The sequence below is a fragment of the Pleuronectes platessa genome, chromosome 5 (assembly GCF_947347685.1).
Source record: "Pleuronectes platessa chromosome 5, fPlePla1.1, whole genome shotgun sequence".
Taxonomy (NCBI): domain Eukaryota; kingdom Metazoa; phylum Chordata; class Actinopteri; order Pleuronectiformes; family Pleuronectidae; genus Pleuronectes; species Pleuronectes platessa.
The window spans coordinates 12108750-12129283 of record NC_070630.1 but is presented as its reverse complement, the minus strand read 5'-3'; the positions used below and the strand labels follow the sequence as shown (position 1 = coordinate 12129283).

The following is a 20534-nucleotide window of genomic DNA, read 5'->3' as shown; positions in this document are numbered from 1 at the left end:
AACCTGCATGCAATGGCAGCTCGCACACACGCATACAGGCAAAATCCAAACTCCTGCAATACTAGTGCACATGGCCGTGCACTGCTTCCTCACTTCCAGTGTTGTTCTGCAAAGTAAAGGTTCCACTGGGAGACGGAGGGATTTCAGAGGCCGATACCATACAGCTGGAAAACATTAACTCTGAAAATGAGTTCCCTATACACCCCGATGATGTCATCCTTTACAGACGCTCAGACTGACACACAACTTAACCCTGGTCACACACAAGCAAACTTCTTCCAAACACATTCCCTATTATTGAAGTTAGCTATCCTCCCGGTGTTTCTTTTATTTCAGCAGGCTCTCTGAACAAAACTATAAACTCTGTCTTCAAGTTGTACACTTTATATGTTTTATAAATGAGCTGCCTAAATTTGAATTATATTGCATTGAAAACCGACGATAGCAGTAAAATGTTTATATGTTACAATATATAAATAAAGACGGCTTTTCTGAAATAAAACATGCAGAACCATAACCCGAAAATGAGTACTTTTATACTGTGGTACTCTAAAAACGTTCCTCTTCCTGTGTGCTTGTAAATTAAGTAAACATGTACAAATACAGACAATAGTATTCTCCCAATTATGAATCTATAGCTTATTGCCAACATCAAGGATGTCATGGTTTCACCACGTCCATCATTATGCACAAACTACTGTATGAATTTCCATGATACTTGCTGGAAGGATGCAGTATGGGCCAAGAAAGAACGGAAGAGGCAGATCCAGGAATTCTTTTAATCACTTTCTTTAACATCCCAAGCATCCTTCAACATTTCACAGTTTTCCCAGGGAATAATTCATGGATTGAGTTGGAAATAAATTAGGGAACTGATATCAATGAGTTTGTGCGAAGTGGTGCAGCTTGATTTAATTAAAGTTGACTGTTAGGTATGCGCTCTACTGAGGCCCATTCTAGTTTTCATATTATTTGAAGGCCCTGATTCTGTCTTGGAGATTTCTCTGGGAATTAAAACCTGCTTAAATACTTCTTTTAGTTTCTTTTCCTGCAAGGTCACATTTAATAGCAGCAGTTACTTACAAACTCACAAGTGCTTTCTCTTGTTTCCTTTCCTTTTATCTTTCTTCTCGGAAAAGTCTGAGAAATAACGGTTCCATATCATTTGCTCTCTCTGAAGTTATTTGAAGACTAAATGACCCATGGAATAAAGAAGGGGTTGGCATTCATCATCTGAGTTTCAAAGGAGTTTAGAAATAGGGCTTGTGAGTTACAGATGAGCAATTGAGCATAGACAGGGAGCGACAGAAGAGAAAACGAGCAGATAGAAGTAGAAGTAGAGCAGATTGTTGCATCTCATTCTGTGTGTGGTGTCAACACTTTGTGTTTTTGTCTTGGGATGTGTTAGATATCCTTGTAGAGTTTTGTTCTCCCCTCTCATTTATTAATTTATTTATTCCTCTAACAGTTTACTGGTGTACTGGGAGATGAGCTGCTTAGCTCTGCCTCACCTCCATGTTTGTGTCTCCATCCGCAGAGAGCCAGAGTCGGTTTCCTCGTTTCCCTTCCACACAGGTTCAAGGTCCTCATCACATATTTAACACTCCACCACCTCGTTCTCTGAAAGTCGCCTCGGGTGCTTCTGCTCTAAATTCATCCCTCCCTCTGTTTTATATGGAGGTGAAGTGAAACAATGACAAAACGGGCTACAGCAAAACAAACAAATTGCAGAGAGGATTGTAGTGATCAAGGCAAGGCAATTTTTATTTATGAAGCAAATTTCATATGCAGAGGTAGATTCAAGGGACCTTAAAAAAGCAACACAGAGACAACATTTTAAGAAAACGATTACAAAATCTGAAAGCATAGTTTCACACAATTTCCTAGCAATATAAAAGATCGAAATGATTAGTGCAATTGAGACTGCAGCGTTTCCGCATTAAGACTGCAAGGTTTTCCAAAAGGAAATGTGCAGGAATCTTTCATTTGATATTTATTTGGCTTTGTAACAACAGTGAAAGACTTTCAGCATGAATGTAATATGTTCAGACCTCCTCCAATGATGTCACAATAGCCTTAAACCAAATACAAGCACTGTATCTTTCCATTGAATATTTATTTTGTGTCGTGTGCACCAGTGCATAAAAAACATGTTAGAAAAACATGTTGCTATAAAAGTTTGAAACTTGGCTGATGTGTAAATGTTGGCAAATTTGTCAGATTTGGTAATCTGATATTTGAGTAACATGACCTGCTCATTATTCTTTTCCTGTTTAAATCCAACTGTGTAGATGCAGCACGGATCTGCTGCACCAGAGAGTCCTAATTATAGGAATTCAAACAGTCCCCTTAAATTTTTGCACCAAATTTGTCATGTCCTTTTGGAAATATAGTTTTTAAATGATTAATGATACAGATGAAGTGTTGATTCCTCTCTGAATCCACTTTATCTGAGCTACATATTGGTGATAAATACAGGTTTCCAGTCCTAATTTCACTGTACAGTGGTTGAAAAAGGCCTACAGCCCTAAGTCACCACGTTTAAATCCACCAGATCTGGATTTTTTATTTGGATCTATAGATATCAGTCCTGTAAATGAGGCAGATTTTGCAATGTTTAAGAAAGTTATTTAAAAAATCTTGTATCTGCCCTTTTGTGCGGATCTGCCACTAAATTTAATGGGTTCTTTCTTTGGTCCGTGTTCCATCCTTTCACCAAGTTTTGTGGAAATTCGTTGAGTAGATTTTGAGTAATTCCACTGACAAACCAGCCATTCGTCCAATCAACAGGGTTGAAGAGGTAAAAATCCCATGAACGCCATCTCAACATCACTTAAACTCCTTTTTAAAATCATATTATCTAGTCAGACTCTATAGGGCAGCACAGCATCAGTTACTGCAATAATTCAAATTGAACCATGGTTTGGATGGAGACAGTCAAAACGCTGCAGTGATAAGATCAGTGTTTGTGTACAGTGTGAAGGCAGGCGCAGTGAACGAGAGCTCGGCTGTGGAACATGGGGACTCTGCTGGCAGCTAGAGGGCATGATTGTGTGTGGGCATATTTGCATGACAGGACCATTGTGGAGGCCTGGCGTTCACACAAAGCCCATCTCTGTGGTTTCTGTGAGCTGTAGCTGCTGCCATCAGGCATGTTGCACTGAAGAGCTTCTACTGAGATGCAGTGGTTTTGGAGGCAGGGGGCGAGGGTGCGATGGGGAGGATGGTGTTGGCGGTGGGTGCGGTTAGCGTTTCATCTCTCTCGCCTCTTTGTACATTGCACTGGACACGACTGCACTGTCATCTCCTGCCGAGAGGGGCAAATTCATGTTTCCACACTGTGTGGGACAGAATTTGCGACGGCCCCGTGTGCACAGCCTCTCTGTGCGTTTGTGTGTGTTGCGCTGTTTATATTTAGCTATGTAAAGCATTATAATAAAGAGCATGTATGAGGGCGGTGGGTGGCATCCTCTGTCACATTAACATGGACACTAATGACCTTAGTCGTGACCTAACAACATCACCATGGTTACCTCCTACTCACTGCAGGGAGCGCGGCATGTGCAAATGTCTGGACCTCCACATTACTGTATATGTCACTAAATTATAGATCTGCTGAGGCCCTTTGACTCTTATGCATACATCGAGCTAAATTATATTGCAGTAGAAGCTAAATATGTTAAACATTCCCTTAAACGACCCCATAGGTGCACAAAGCTGTTTCTATTGCAGCGATGCTTCGTACATGCAGCGTTTGTTGGACACGTTTGCATGTTTAAACTAGGAATTCGTTATAAAAGTGTAATGTAATTGGAAACAACCACAAATTAAATTATAGTTAATGTGTCAAAAACTAAATATAAAAACTTGAAAAGACACGAGTGAATTCAAACCATCACATGTATATTACCACATTAAGCTTCACTATATATATAGGACATATATTTATCTGATGGGAATGTATTCTAATTGATTTTAACAGTTATGGTTCCATTGAGTAGATGTTACAGCTTGAAGAAGTTCCGCTTGTCTCAGTCAGCTGGTTTCACTTGTTTCTGGTTCTCTCTCCAAACCAAAATCCAGGCAGCAAAACTCCTTTTCTCAGACATTTGGGTGTCATCGGTCTTATTTCCCTCGGATCGACGTTTCGGACAACTTTTTGGATCAAGTGTGACTGGCACGAACACGAAGAGGAATTTTAGACGAGATTTCAAATCGCTGCAGAGCATTTGAAAACCATTTGGTTCTCAGAGCGCTCTTTGTTCTTTCACTTAAGCCACAAACTGGAATCAGAGATGATAGGGACCAGATGTTATGGTGACATGAGGAAAAAATCGGAGTGGTGAAAGCGATTGTCGCTGGAGACATCTGATGTAGTGGAATTTTATTGAAAGGCTTCAGTTGGTTTCCTATTGCCTGTTTATGTGCTGATTCAAAGTCGGGGGGGGGGGGGGGAATCTCACATTGTAGCTCTGCAGTCAGAAAACTCCCCACGCATGCTCCGTCTGTAAAGCCGCCCACTCCCCCACTTTCCAACCATCCGCTTTCCTTTCAACAGCCCCTCTCACCACTGATTCCAAACACTCTTCCCTTACACACACTCTGCCCACCTCCATGCTGGAATATTAAACAGAATTTACTGTCGCAGATGCATGAATATGCATAAACACACACCGCACTGGAATCTCTGTGTACTGTCTTGTGAAAAGCAACAGTTTATTTCACACAAATCAGTCGCAGTGTGCAGGAGGTGTGGAGTCAGTGCACACACTGCAGAGGCAGAGCCAGCAGAACTCTGGACTTCAAAGGACCGAGCGGTCGGACTGCAAAAAAATTGGTCACCGACAAGTGAATGCAGCAGAATGGAAATCTGAAAGAATATGTGTGTGTCTGCGTGTGGTGCATACAGTATATATGTGTGTGTGTGTGTGTGTGTTTGTGTGTGTGTGTGTGTGTGTATGTAGCAGCTGGTTCTGGTCAGCTGACAACTATTGTAGACTGCGATTTGTTGGGTGAGCTGGGCTGGGCTGAACCGTGCACAGCTGCAGTCTCTCTCTGTTTGTGTGTGTGTGTGTGCGTTAGAGAGCGAGGGGGAGAGAGAGACATGTAAGGCTGCCACTGTGTGAGCTCTGCAGCGCAACATTAGGAGCTGGCGACTGGAGCAGAGCAGTGCAGGAAAGGCAGAGGGACCATGCAGGGCAGGACTGGTGGAAGTGAAGCCTGAGGGGGGGGGGGGGGGGGGGGCGGGGGGGGCGAGGTCGGACTGCTATGAAGCCTCAGTTTTCCCACCGGGCTTGAACACGGCGCAGCATCACTGGCTGGACCAGGGGGCTGAAGTGAGCTGCACGAAAACTGTGTCATCAAGACAGACGGCTGAGGTCAGGTACAGACCAGGTGAAGCCTCTACTGCTGGACGGGACCAGGCCGAGCTGACGGGCGACAGCAGTGGATTATGGGTTGTTCGGCCAGCGTGGTCCTACTCCTGCGCTCGGTGGGCGGGGCCGACTGCGGTCACATGTGTTCACGGCAGGACCAGATGTCATTGGACGCGGCCACGCCCACCCTAGAGGGTTACACTTCCGCCACCTCACCTTTGACCATCATTATAATGGTAACCAGCAGCACTGCACTTCCAGCTAGCTCCTACGTCCAATGCATGTGTGGGCAGGTAGAGGGGACTCCAGGACGTGGGTGTGAAGCATCACTTGATGGGCTTTACTCTATAGTTTTGTGCATTTGTAATTATAATGATGGAGAAGTGCTCGGGGCCAGTAGGTACAGGGATAGAGCTGTTTCCTTTTTTGCCAGTTTCAAGCAGTGATTTTAATCCATGTCTGTTATGCATTTTGTGTTTTCTCCTCATTTCTCTCTGCAGCTGAGGTTGAGAGTGATCAGTGTTCGAGGTCTGGCTGTTTCCATTCACAGCTGAGAGGCAGGAGGACGGATGTGGAGGGAGTAGAATAGAGGGGGATGGTGGGGGTCAGACATGAGGAATCTAGTTTCTGTGGGAAAATCTGCTTTCTCTGCGTTCGGGCTTCAGAGAACATGATAAAAATAGCCACCAAAAAGATGGGGCATGACAGTTCTGTGAATGAATGAATGCATGAATGGCGAGATGAAGGAATCTGTGAATTAATTAAATTAACATACGCGTGTGTTTCTCCTTACAGACTATTTCTTTCAGAACAATGTTACATGTGGGACATCTGTTTGGTGTCTGTATCCAACGGTGCTGGCCAGACCTTTTTTTTTTCCAGGAAAGACCCTGGTTTTTGTAAGACTAGTGGAAAACATTTTTCAAGTTTTGGCAAGATGGGATCTTTACAGCTGCCTTTTCAGTTTCCCCTTTCTTTCTCTCCCTCCATAAACCTTCTGTCTCCTCTGGTGCCGCCTTTTCTGGTCTCTGTGGCAATCAAAAGGCATGAAACTGGAAAGTCGTGGAAACCTGCAGATTCTTCCACTGTAAGAATAAAAGCATCAGTGGATCCGTACAGATGTATGTTTCAAACTAAGGCCTGTCACTAAAATTACAATGTCGACTTATCGTATGATACATGGAGACATCCACGATAATTTTTGCCGCCATCAGTATTGCTTTTGTTAACTGTAGCAACCAGTGTTGGATCACGTCACCACAGAGTTCATTTATTTATGTCACACCCACAATAAGTCAACAATCCAATCAAAATGTCAGACCACGGTGCTGTGTATTCTGAACCAATATATGAAAGCGACCTGTAGGCAGCAGAGCAATGGGTGTAAAGGTCAGAGAGGATCGCCTGTTTTACCTACGCCTAGTCTCTAAAGTCGGAGTTTAGAGGAAATCATCCGACCGACTTGACCATAGATTGGTACCGTGAGTGCTCTATCATATATAGAGACACTGTTGTATTGATCTACGACACGGACACTTCTCTTTCTGTTTAATTTCCTGAGTTTTTGGTTTGAGAAGATCCACGGTAAAACCAAGAGCCGGCTGTTTTTGTTGTGTTGGTCAGGTTCATGTCCACAGACAGTGATCCAATGTGTGTGTCACAGCTGTCCAGGTCAGATTTGTCACTGTTAAGTTTTAAAGGTTGGAGATATGCAGAACACTTACATTTACATCTAGGAGCCTATTTCAGAAGTCAGGTTGCTGTATAATATGAGGAGAAGTAGAGCAGTGCGTCATCGGCATAACAAAACACCCTATGTAAGCTGCAGCGCGTAAACCGAAAACAGTTGTGGTTCGGGTATGGAACCCTGGGGAACTCCAGAGGTCAACTGCCGCTTTGATAAATGTGATAAAAGTCCTATTTCGAACTAATGAATGGAACAACATTAAACCATTACTTTCTTTCTACCAGCTGATCAAGATTTTCAACTAGAGTGGTGGAAAATGAGATTTGAAAGAACCACAAGTTCATTCATAACTTTGAAAACTGTTTCTCTGGAGATTGTGGCTATGACCGGCTCTAAAACAAGACTGAAAAATCGCGAAAGGTGAATTTGTGATTTGGAAAGTATCTGCAAGAACATGGGCCAGTAAACATGTTATGAAATGTGTCTGCAGTTCTTGTTCTTGCCAAGAGAGTTTCTTTAAAAGTGGTTAAACGTCTCCCATTAGAAAAAATGTATGAGAATTCTCAATAATTTATAGTACGTAAAATAAAACTGTTAAAAAGAAAGGATTGGTTTACAGTTCTTAACTGCGGCAAACTTTCAAGACTGCAGAGTAGTGATCTTACAATTAACAAAGTGCACGTTAACATGCTGGAGTCTCACACATGCTGCATGAATATTAGTCACCCTGGCTATTATAAATGCATTCCACCATCTTTACCTCCTTCCGTCACTCTGTCACTCTGTCACTCCATCACCCTGCCCTTGACACCGGTCAGGGACAAATGTGAGTCTCTCTTTGGCCACAGTCCCTCCTCTTTGGTGTTGACCTCCTGAGCTGGATGATGTTTTTCCGGTTGGTCATTGACTTGATGTGTGAATTCTTGTAAATCCACTGTAAACCAGGGCTGCTTATGGATAGAATTATATGACCTCTAAACAGCTGAATGGACAGACCCAAATACATTCATTAAGATAACATCTAGAAAATCTTAGTGTGTGTTTTGGCAAGAGAATTAGAGAAACGAGGCACTTCCTTTAGAAGTTTGAATCCCCATTCATCTCACTGTGGCTCTCCCAAGGCCCTGTATTGCTCTAATGATGTAAAGCAGATGGCCTCTGTCTGCTTTCGTCTCCTCTCTGCTGTCTCAGCTTTCTCTGTCCTCCCCTCTCTTCTTTTTTGTCTTCTCTCTGTTATTGTCACACTTAACTCTCATCGCTCCAATAACAGGCAGGAAATCCTTTAAATCTGACACAGTCCAGCTTGTGTGCTTGATGTGCGAAGAGTCAAACCCAGTGATTTCCCTCCAACTTAGTCCTTCTTGCCTATCAAACTTAATCGGTTCCCAACTTAGATTAACTATCCTCTTTTCTCTTATGACTAATTCAGGTCATCGTCCCCTCCCCTCCCCCTGTCCCACTCCCTCTGTTTATAGTTATGCTGGAGGAAAACCACACTGCGGGCCACCAGTCTACTGCTCGAATTGTGCCCTCCATGCTGTAGTTTACCAACATCATCACCCACCCTGCCTCACCCCTGCTAAGAGGGAGGGAGCAGGCGACTGGAGGAGATGTTTAACAGGGGGGGGTTAAACAAATGAGTGGGGTAGAGAAAGAGAGGGAATCAAAGGAAGGTGCAATCAAGGAGTGTGCCGCTGAGGGTGTTTGATGAGACGATGAGGCGACAGAGGAGGTGAAAAAAAGAGGGAGCAAAGGAGGGATGGAGCCAGCTGAGGCAGCTGGTGCAGAACAGGGGGAGGATAGAGGGAGTGCAAGAGGAAGAAGACGGGAAATTGAGCTCCTGCTCATTGCTTCAGACGTTAAATAGACTTGAAGGAGTGCAGTGCTACGAGTGTAATTATGATTCACTGTTTCAGAAACAAAACATCAAAGTCGTATTAGTGGTTATTAAATCACGTAAACATAAGATTAATGCTTTACTTAGAAATGTCCTGTCCTGGGGTTACAGGATCAGGTTGTTGTTTCACTCTCACATTTAATCACGAGATGTATAGTATCATCATCTCATAAAACCTTATTCATTTATTAATGGTATTATGTATAAGAAAAGATCAGCTGCAATTAGCTCCTGCTCTCCATACATATCCTAAGCCCACAAATGTTCTTGTTTTCAACAAGTCTGAGTTCAAACATGCGTCCGATGACACTGTTTGTGTGTGTGACGCCGGGTTCACACCGGACGCGGTAGCGACGCCGAAGCGCCGCGCATTACTAATAATATCACATACTTCTGCTGTTATCAGCCTGCAGTAAAAACGGCATTTAATAATTTTTTTCAAGCATATACTTACTTGTTGCTCCAACATTAACTGCAACAGCGTCCCAACATGTGTCTTTTTTGGTGTTGTCTTTATACAACATATGCTGAGAATCAACAACTCAAGTTACTTCTCCACTTCAATGATTTATTTAATGTCATCCATGTTGAAGAACTTCTCCGCTGTTAGCTCCGGTAAATGTCGGGTGTCGAGGGTAAATTACGTATTCTCCACTCAAGCCTATGTGGAGAATACGTAGCCCCCCCCCCCCCTCTTTTTTATCTTTATGACTGCTTGTGTGGCTGTAGTGGATGGGCAGAGGGGGACATTAAATAATGTGGTTGGTAAAAGTGGTAAAATTAAAACTCCAAGACAACAGAAGGTGAATACAAAGTATGGGATGCATATTTGATCATTTTTATCATATAAAATATGTCATCTATATCGTTTAAAATCATTTTTCAGTGTGATTCCTGTCGCGATACGCTCGCGTCAAGCGGAAAAAATAGACTCGACGCCGAAACGATCGCTTCACGGCGCTAGGCAGCCGCGGCACAACGCTACGCTTCAGCCTCCGGTGTGTTCAGCGCTGCGGTTTAACATGGGAGTGGATGGGAGCCAGAGGATTGGCGCTGCGCTTACGCCTCGCTTCGGCGTCGCTTACGCGTCCGGTGTGAACCCGGCGTGAGTGTGTCTGGCCAGAAGAGAGCGAGCGAGTGAGCGAGCAGAGTGCGCAGAAAGGATTTTACTCATCGAAGAAAAGTATTGATCATTATGTGATAATTCATGTTGAAAGTGTGGCCACATATTATGTTGCGTCATCGACGCGGTGAGAAGAAATCACACACAAATATAGCTACATGGCATGTACGGGGCAGCTCTCCAAAACTGAAGCCAAATCACCTGAATGACCCCCTGGTGGCTGGCTGTAGTACTCCAGGTTAGAAGATGGGACAGGGGCCAGACTTAAAAAAGGCTTATAAAATAAATGTTTTTATTCTTGTTGCACTAACGCATTCAATTCAATTGTTCATATTCCGGAAATGTTTGGTTTTGACTCGCTGATGCGTCGTCCATCTCTATTTACAGTCCATGGTCCCTTTCATTCGCTGTGAGCAGTTTACTTCCTGCCAAAGAAGCAGTCCCTTTATGTAAACAACATGATCTTCATGTCATTTTCTTAAAGAAAACAGGTGGAGCGACCTTCTAAAATGGAACAGTATAGCATTTTATATTATTTAATCTATCTGGCTGCCAAAAGGCCAAATGGTGGCATATTATATAATGTTTTAACAACAGGTCTCTATCAGTTTGTTGTATCATCAGAAGCTGTTCCCTCTTGTCCAGATCTCTGTTCTGCTATGAGGTTTACTGTGGGGAAGTGAGTGTTTGTGTGTCTACAGGCAGAATATGGTTTTAATGTTAGTCTGAATTAATATGTTCTTTTATGGCAATGGGAAAACGCATTAATGGATACATTTTGTGTGCTTGTATGCTGTAGTTGAGGAGCTATTGATAAAACTGGAGTGTGTGAGGGTGTTTAACTGTAAACATGGGTTTTTCATTAGGTTATTAAAATAAAATTGTCTGTATGATGTCCAGTTTACATTGTGTTAATGTGTTGCCTTAAAGGGAAAGCTATCAAACTGAAAGTCATAGAAAAGGCAGCCTAGTTGCTTGGTTTCTCATTTGCCGGGGATTTTGTCTCTCTCTCGTTCTCGTTCTCTTTCGCTCTCTCTCTTTCTGTGTGTGTGTGTGTGTGCGTGTGCGTATGCGTGTGTGGTTGCGTGTGTATCATTGTGTGTTGGCCATCAAACGTCAACTTCCTCTACACACACGTGTGCTGACACAAACACATTACTCCCCGTCAGTGTCAGTTCTGCTTATGACAGAGCACATGCAAGACGATGTTCGTTTCTATATAGTTCGCTTTTAATTTAACTTATTTTGTAATATTCTAACCTTGCGTCACTCTATTCTTCCGGCAATGAGCTTCAGGAGCAAAATCACCTTCAGGAGGAAAATAAAGAGCAAACGAGTGCGCTCAACTTTCAACCGGCTGAGTATTGTATGTATTTATATGTTTCTTTATGTTTACGTTAGTTCTTATCATGTGTCACGTGTGAAGGGTCACATTGCCGTAGTTTACAATCAGTAACTTACCGCTTATCGTTCTTATCATAGTTCTGAGTATTTTATTCTTATCCCTATATGTGATCTGAGGGCATTTAAGTCTAATCAGTGGTTGAGGCACGTGATCTATTTCCTTCTCTTTTAAAGGTTTGTTGCATTTCATTTAGTCTGGCTGTGTGACGGGAAGAGAAATGAACAGTTTAAATTATGATTGAACATGGCAGAGCGAAAGCTACATGACTGGAATCTATCATCTCGTGAGGGGGATGCCACTCGTTCCCCTGAAAGCTTTACTCTGACGTCAGATGGTTCAGATCAGAGTCCCACCGTATGTAAGAAAACCTCAAGCCAACGTCCTCAGGTCTGTTCATTTCCTCTGTTGCTTAGCAGCCCTTGGTTGTTTTTCTGAAAAGCATATTTTAAATAATTAGCCAGTAGTTATTAAGACTACAGCTAATGCTTATTTCCATAATCGATTCTCACTTTGACTTGGCTGGGGTCTTTCTAGGTGGCGTCAGCATCTTTTCTCTATGCCTGTGTCCAAAGACATCCAGATTCATGTTAGTTTAATTAGAGGGTTATAAGAAGACCGTGAGTGAGAATGAATGTTTCGGTATGTTGGCCCTGTGTCTGTGATAAACTGGTAACCTGTCCAGGGTGTACCCCTCCTCACGCTCACTGTCAGCTGGGATCGGCTCAAGCTCCCCCCGTGACCCCCAAAGGATCTGCGGCATAGATGATGGATGTATAGATTAATATGTTGAGTATATAAGTAATCGCTGATCTGCAATATCGTAGACAGAAAAAAGTATAACCTATTTTTATTTTATTTTGTGGTTCTTGTAAAAAGTGACCTGATAACCTTAATTTTTTATTTGTCATAAAACAGTTTCATTCTTCCTAGGCCCCTTCCCTCCAGCAAGTTCGTTAAAATCCGTTTTGTAAGTTTTGCGTCTTCCTGCCATGTTCCAGTACCCTGGCACTACCCCTCACCTTAATTTTCTGGACTTTTTCCTCGTGAAAGATTCTGACTCACCCAATCTCCTGCAGCGTTCTTCATATGTGAACTGCAAACCTCTTTCTCTCTGTTTTCCAAAGTTTGTGTCTGTAAACAGCCTAATTATTTCAGCAGGCCCTATCTCTGGAAAAGCCAGTACATAGTACTCATTGCCAGAAGAGACGCAAAGAAAGAAAAGCTGGAAAGTACAACATTGGTCTCGATGGAGAATAAATCATTGTGATAGTACACATTTGCATCCTAACCTGTTTCACTACAGGAGTATATATTAACAGTATGGGTGGTGGGAGCAGAGGGGCTTTTTGTAAGGGATGAGTACGGAATGAATCACCCTCTGCTGGGTTAAGCTCTTTCCTCCCCTGTGCTCTCTTGCTTGTTTGCCAAGAGGCCTGTTGTGACTGTTTAGGTATCTGTGGTGGGTGAGAGCCTGGGGCTGCACTGCAACAAGACAGAGATCATTACTTCCTCTGCATTCCTGACCACAACCTGCTCTGGCTCTCGCTTCGCTGCCATTGCTGCTCTGTTGATATCCTCTGAATGACAAGAGAGTGATTGCCTCTCTCTGTAAAACACATGCGTAAAATGTCGGGCTTCTTTTGGATAATTAACCAAGTCTTTTTGAGAATGAGAAATAAAGTATGCAATGGATTGTTCTGACTTAGAAGCATCATCCTTTTACAACTTGTAGTTTGTTGTATTGGACTGTGTGAAAATGAATTGTATTGTGGGGTGTTTCAAGGCCTTTCTTTAGTTGCAATGTTACTTCCTCTGTGATTATTTTAGGTCCTGATGCTGTCATAGCACAGCACAGGAAATGATCATGGCTAGTTTTTATAGTGTCTGTCATGAAGACTTCATCCATTCTGTCCCATTATAGATACTATATGATATGAAACAAAAACATATACAAGAAGGAATGAGTATCGGATGTGGATATTACCTGAATTAAGTGCATATATCAACATGTTACTTTTTTAAGGAAAATTTTTATTTAGCAAAATATCATTCAATGCTTACTGCAATTTGACCAAGCATTCATAATAACCTTCAATCAGTGACACTTCATGATGTATCATATCGCAACATATCATATCTTATCGTATAGTATGGTATGGTATCATATCACACCACATTCAACCCTATTGAGGTGTAACACCCGGCCAAGCCATTGGATTCTGATCAAGTGTCTCTTTTTCCCTTTGCAGCAGGAGAAGCCTAAGCTGATCGATCCTCTCGACTATGAGGCTGTCATCGCCGAACTCTGGGACGAGCTGAAGGAAGACCCTCTCAGAGACCTGCTTCTATTCCCTGACAATGATTTCTCGGTACGTATTGTGTGTTACGTGTGTGTCTGTGTGTGTGTTTGAGAGCGGGGGGAGTGGCCTGATGTTTCTTTCGGAAATACAGTTACTCAGTGCATACCTCTGTTAATAGCCAACAGGCCCCTTAAATGTAATCAAGCTGCACCAAATTGCACACTCAGTTCACACACTACCACTAAGTTTCAGTCAAATTGGTTTGGTAGTTTTTGCATAACAGACAAACAGCAATGAAAACCCGACCTCCTTACAAGAACATTCAAGGTTTATATAATAGTTCTGTGTCTCGGTGTAAGGTGGAGTTTTTCTTAAGGTTTTGGTGATATTGGATATTGGAATCAAACATAGTGACAGATACCTTGGTGCCGGCTGAATGTGTCCACCATATAGAAGTCTAAAGTAGAGCAGTTTGCAAGTGTGCCCAGTAGATATACGGCAACAAAGGAGATCTACCTACCTTTGCTAATGGAATGCCTTTTACTTATCAAAGTCCTTTGACCATCATCAAATATTGATGGTCTGTATCAGGCAAATCTACTATAGACATAACAAAACCCAGTAGATCTATTATTTAATATCAAGAGCAAACTGTCCACCGGGTCACAGCATGGACACTGCCTGCAGAGTGCGGAATTTAGGTCTAAAATCGTTATCAAGTTGCACCAGTTTTAAAATGTGTTTATAGTATAAATGCCACCGTTTTTAATTTGACAATGATACAATGTTTCAAATGCAATGTTTGCCTACACCCCAGCACTAATAATGCATGTTTAATATTATGGTCTTTTCCTTACAAACAACAGTTTATTCTGCGCTGCTCGCTTTAGCTCTTTCTTCATCAGTCCCTTCATTACAGCGCTAATGCCTTGTGCAGACGCTGATCCGCTGTACATTAAGATGGACTTAATTGGCTGCTTGTAGTAAAAAGGATTAATTTGCTCGTGAACCTCAGAGTTGTAGCTTGACTGTGTGACTCGGCTCTGGATACACAACAGTTTCCCTCCCGAATTTCTTTGTCTCTAAAGTCCATCTCCATAATTGTATGTGAAAGAAGCTTGGCGGAGTATTGCTAATGCACAAAAGGCATTTATTAGATCTGCTTCTTTGCCAGTTGGTAAGTGAGCTCAGTGTGTTATAGCCAGCTGACTGGGCTGGATGAATCACACTCTGTCTTTGTTCTTGCATAAACGTCTTCAGTGCTGACTTTTGTTTTTATTCGGCTCCGTCACAATTTATCAATGTGCACCTTCAAGATTGAATGTTGATTCTCTACACATATATAATTCATTGCATGACTCATAGGTTACACTATTAGTTGTAGATTAATCAACGCTGAATTATTAATCTTCCCTGCACTAAAGCTGGACAGAAAGAAATTCAAGAAGGAATAGATTAAAATTCCATCATTATACTGGAGAACCTTTCGTAAGTCCACTCATGAACTGGTGAGGAATCCTGATATGTAAAACCACTAACATCTGTCTACTGCCTCGGCTGATGGGAATCTCGTAAACTTAAGTATTAGACAAAGTGAAATGTTAAGGGATCACAAAAGTATTTAAGATATATCCTCTGTGGACCATGAACATCTGTGGTGGAACAACCAGCAGACTGACGAAGCATATCCCTATTAGAGATAGTTATATAGATGGACTGTACAAGCCATATTCACCCAATCCCACACACACACATTCATAAAGCGCTACTATATGCTGGGCTTCTTCCATCACACACTGTCAGTGCTGCTGTCAGGGGCAGTCTGGGGTTTGGAGGAGCCGGGTATTGAACCATTTACTCACTGGTTCATGAATGACCTGCTCCCCACCCAACCGAGCCACAGCTGCCCCTGGAACATAGCACTACTTCATAATAAAGGTCTTGGCTAAAAGCATACAAAAGCCAACACACCAAATTTGATTAACACCAGGTGCTTGACAGAAGGGACATTTCAAACATTACCTGGGGAGGGTAGATAGACAGAGATCGAGTCACATATATATATCTATATATATATAGATATATATATACAGATATAGATAGATAAGTTCATGGGAGCATTGAGTGATGCCAAAATATTCTCACATTCTCACGATAACAACCCCCCTCAATGTTTTTGCCCCTGTAGGTTTCCACTGTGCCTCAGGAGAGACGCACTCTCAAGTCAACTGTTCCTGAGGGGGCGGAGCTACAGGCTGAATGTCTGCTGGTCAGACAGGTAAGGCTTGCATGTGTGTGTGTGTCTGTGCGTGTGTGTGAGTATGTGTCTGTGCGTGTGTGCGAGTGTGGGGAGGTCTTAACTGAATCTGTGGTTTTGAATGTAAAAGCTTTCAGTTGCTGTCTGAGGTCTGTCAGTTTTGGCTGTTTCCAATAAAGGACATCCTAAAACCAGCTGGAGCGGTATCTCCACGCCTCTAAAGTATACCAGATGTGTGCGGATGGCTTGATGTGTATTAGCCCGTGTGCGCATGTGCATCTGCGAGACCCACAGGGTTCGTTTCAGATCGACCAGCCTTAATGTCAAGGGCACGGTGGAGAAATCATATCTGCGGAGATGGAAACTCCCCAGACGGTACTGTCACAGCTCACAGGAGACTAGTGTTGGTGTGTGTGTCTGACTCTCTCTTGTGTGTGTGTCTGTGTGTATCTGTGTGTATGTGTGTGGTAGCTGAGTACATTTTTGGTTTGTTTATAACTTGACATTGTTAACAAAAGATCAAGCTCATTCTTAACAAATGGATTAAAGACAATAGCAACACGACATTCAACAAGCAGTAAGACTAGAGGATGTGAAACCATCCTGTGTGTGTGTGTGTGTGTGTGTGTGTGTGTGTGTGTGTGTGTGGTTGTGCGCGTGTGTATGGTTGTGTGTGAGACAGAGAAAGACCAAACCTCCTCTACGTGCTCTTTTAAAGATCTGTTTCCACCCACAAGACAGACGAGATGTAGATGTAAAGGTTTCTCCGTTAGCAGATTCCTTTGGGGCGTATTCTTAATTCAGTCCCCTTTCATAATTTAAATAATCTAATGATGATTACCAGCCTGCACATCAGTAACTCAGCCTCAGGAGAGCTGATTTCTGATGATACTTTCATTGTACTTCAGCTTCCCTCGCTGTCTGCTCACGTTTTTTTGCTGATCCGGGTCAGAGTTCCCTGTCGTTTTGGAAAATGGATATATTTAATCATATCCTGCTTAATCTCCGTCCTCTCCTTTAGGCCTGTCAGTATTACAACTCTGAGCTAAATGTGGTTCAGTTCAAGTATGATGAATACGCCGGAGACTACCGCCTGCTGCCCAGGTAATCCCTTTTGGCATGGTTCTATCACCCTGTCTGTTGTGTGTGCTCTATGGGTTTCAACCATTTAAACCAGTTCTGTGCACAAGTCCTGAATATAATGTACCGTTTTGTACACTTTGGGTTGTTCTGTCTGAGGGAATCAAGGATTTTGGAGATTTCTCACCGCAAAGTGATTTTTCTTTTTGTGTCTGCACCATTAGCGTCCAAAACATTTAACCACTGCTTGGTTAGAGTTTCACATAAATGAGGTTTCACAAGCCTGAGGCGAAGTTCTAAAGTTTGACATATAACAGTAACATTATTGGGTTGAATCCTTTGTTGCATGTCCCACCTCGTCTCTCCTCCCCTTGTTCAAGCTTCCTCACAAGTAACTTATTCATCCAATGAGGCAAAAATGAGCCAAGAATTATCAGTAATAATATAATTTTTTTTATCTGCGATGACAGGTCATTAATAACAGAAACAAGCTCCTTCCAACCTTTTTTGCAGACGTCATTCATCCATTCAGATATCCATCTACTCCTCCATTTAAATCAGTCCATCAGTCAGTCAACCAGAGTTTTATCAGTCCCACTGAGACTGACCCACAACAGCCCTGCAGTTACTGCTCTCAACCACAGGAATGTCCCTGCTCTGTCCCCTGGGTTGCCACTGTATTCTTCCAGTCAGTTCACATGACCTTTTCAAAAGCCTCCCAGGATGAACTATTAAAGTGAGATGCGTCTTAAACACACGTTAGGGCACAATAATGGGAAAACATCGGTCCATAAATGTCTCACGTCCTTTGTCTTTTTGAAATTGTGGGAAACCCACAGTATTTATTATTAGATTTAATTATTATATTATATGAAGTTCAGCAAACACAAATGTATGTTCAGTGATTCAAAGAGCGTGTTGAAGTGTAGCGGTGGTGCCACAGGAATTTTAAAACATTTGTGATTTGAGTGGACGAATATTTTTCTGTTGCAGGCCACTATTAGCCCCCCCCCCCCCCTTCCCTCACTAGTAAACAGCCCACGATCAACAGAATGTTTCTAAGCATAGTTCCCTTGAAGAGACTTTTATTTTTTTCATGCAGCTTTTTACGGCTGTGCGACTTTTAGCCGAGTGCAGCCTGGCTGTCTGCAGCTCCCAGCGCACACACAAAGACATTTCATCCCGTGGCTCGCACACAAAGACAGGTCAGCCTGTGAAATTAGTGGAGCGAGATCGAGCGAGGACGACCTATTGTCCACTCCTGACAGGATAGATGTAGTACAAGGCAGCCGTCCACAATCATTTACCTCAATCAAATGGTCCACTAATTGAAATTCTCCTCTCAGTATATTTCATCATCACAGATCCACATTTTCTCAGTTGATCTTTCTCCGATCTTTTGTAGGAAACTGTACAAAGCAGAGAAGCTGCCGTCTCATTCTTTCGAGATTGACTATGAGGATGTGGACAAGGATGAGGTTAGTAATGGTCGACCTATTGACAAATGCTTTTTCCACTGAATGCATTACCTGCTGCGTACGTCCGGACCCTCATGTTTAAATCCGTTTATCGCAGCCTTAAAGCTGTTAAGATATACTTTGCAAGTGCAGTTAGCTCATTACAAGTCAGAGGGACATTGTTAATGGAGATAATTTCACTGACAAATAGCCATCTTGATATAGAACAAGTCTAGAGAGGATCCTTTTCTTCATTGATCACTTGCTTCTGTGTCAGTAATGTATCCAAACTGATCGTGTTTTGCAGGATACCACTTCCCTGTCCTCGTCCAAAGGAGGTGGAGGTGGCGGAGGAGGAGGCGGAGGGATCGGTGTGTTTCGGTCAGGCTGGCTCTACAAAGGGAACTTCAACAGCACCGTCAACAACAGCATTACTGTTCGGGTGAGAAGACTTCAGATGCTTTTCATGCACTCAAGCACTGTTTCTATCCGGCTTTTTCACCCTTTCACTCATATTTCCCCGTTTGTTCACCTGAAAAGTTTTACCTCATTCTCTGACCTGGTGGTTTCAACTTGAAATGTACACATACACATACTTTTAAATAAATAAGTAAAAATGATTTGTCTCCTACGACATCATGCTTACGCCTGTTCAATTTCATTTCTCTCTGTGCAGTCATTCAAGAGGAGGTTCTTCCAGCTCACGCAGCTGACGGACAACTCCTACATCATGAACTTCTACAAAGATGAAAAGATTTCCAAGGAACCCAAAGGCTGCATCTTCCTCGACTCGTGCACTGGTGTGGTACAGGTGGGTTTGAAAGCATGCCACGTAAAGAAGTCTGAACTGCAATGACTAATTTATAACATATACTAGAAAAAACAGTACTTAAAAAATATATCTCTTTATATTTAAAGTAGTTTAAGGGGGGTTTTCAGTCTTCTTTCTCTGCAAAAGAGAAAAAGTAAGAAATACTGCAAAAATTAAGAGTTTGATTTAATCTAAGCTTTTGTTTACAAAGTCGAGCATCCCTTTGATATAAAAGTTTAATTGAGGAAGTAATTATCTTTTAAAATCCCTTTAACAATGTCGAGTAAATCCATCTTTCCATCCAAAGTTACAGTAGGGAACAAACGGTTTAGGCTTTTTCAAAAACTACATACACCATCCTGTTTATGAGTACCCATAGCCCTGGCAGATTAATACAACTGCTCATACTCACCCACATGTCAAACGGGGTTACTTGTTCCATAGAAATCCCCAAACTAAGCTCAGCAAGGCTACATTTATTTTTCAGCATCTTCATGTGTTAAAAGGAAAAAGAGTAATATTTTCCAAAAACCCAGCCAAGCTCTTGTTATTGTTGTATAACCACATTATCCTCTCCTTCCCAATAAAGAATAACCGTCTGAGGAAACACGCCTTCGAGCTGAAGATGAACGAGGTTACGTACTTTGTGCTGGCCGCAGAGAGTGAGCAGGACATGGAGGAGTGGATCAGCACGTTGACCCGCATCCTACAGATCAGCCCCCACGACGGGCCGGCTCCAGACCGCAAGAGCCTGGACCTCACTGACCATCGGCAGGGTGAGATCAGCTTTTTTTTTTGTATTTAGGAATAAAGGTTTGCACACGATGGAGGGGATAGAATAATAATTGGAAAGGTCAAAGTGGATGTAAGCTCAGACGGTCATTTAGAGGAGAGAGGGAGCATCATTCCAACACATACAAATCACAGTGTCCTTAAGAGAGGAATGATTTTTATAGTCAGCAAAAAACTTCACCTTTCCCTCTCTGTCTGACCTCGTCTGAGTGAATAATATCTGCCGTCTAGCGGGGAAGTTCGGCCGGGTGAGGCTCAGTCCCGAACGTCAGTGCCAGGAAACGGAGCCTGACTCCAAACAGCGACTCCACCTTGATTTAAAGCTTCATACCTTGTCATTAAAAACTTAA

The 20534-nt window shown here is 42.6% G+C and overlaps 1 protein-coding gene across 2 annotated transcripts in view; it reads left to right on the top strand.

The window, feature by feature from the left end:
* The first annotated feature begins 5253 nt into the window (after positions 1-5253).
* Positions 5254-20534, top strand: part of dock10 (dedicator of cytokinesis 10) — a 41686-nt gene continuing 26405 nt past the window's right edge. For both annotated transcript variants that reach the window (XM_053422313.1, XM_053422314.1), the window contains exons 1-8: positions 5254-5611; positions 13737-13856; positions 15976-16065; positions 17066-17148; positions 18530-18602; positions 18889-19023; positions 19258-19392; positions 19982-20168. In XM_053422313.1, coding sequence (XP_053278288.1) covers positions 5453-5611; positions 13737-13856; positions 15976-16065; positions 17066-17148; positions 18530-18602; positions 18889-19023; positions 19258-19392; positions 19982-20168 — 982 coding nt within the window. In that variant the 5' untranslated portion in view covers positions 5254-5452. The remainder of the gene's footprint in view (positions 5612-13736; positions 13857-15975; positions 16066-17065; positions 17149-18529; positions 18603-18888; positions 19024-19257; positions 19393-19981; positions 20169-20534) is intronic.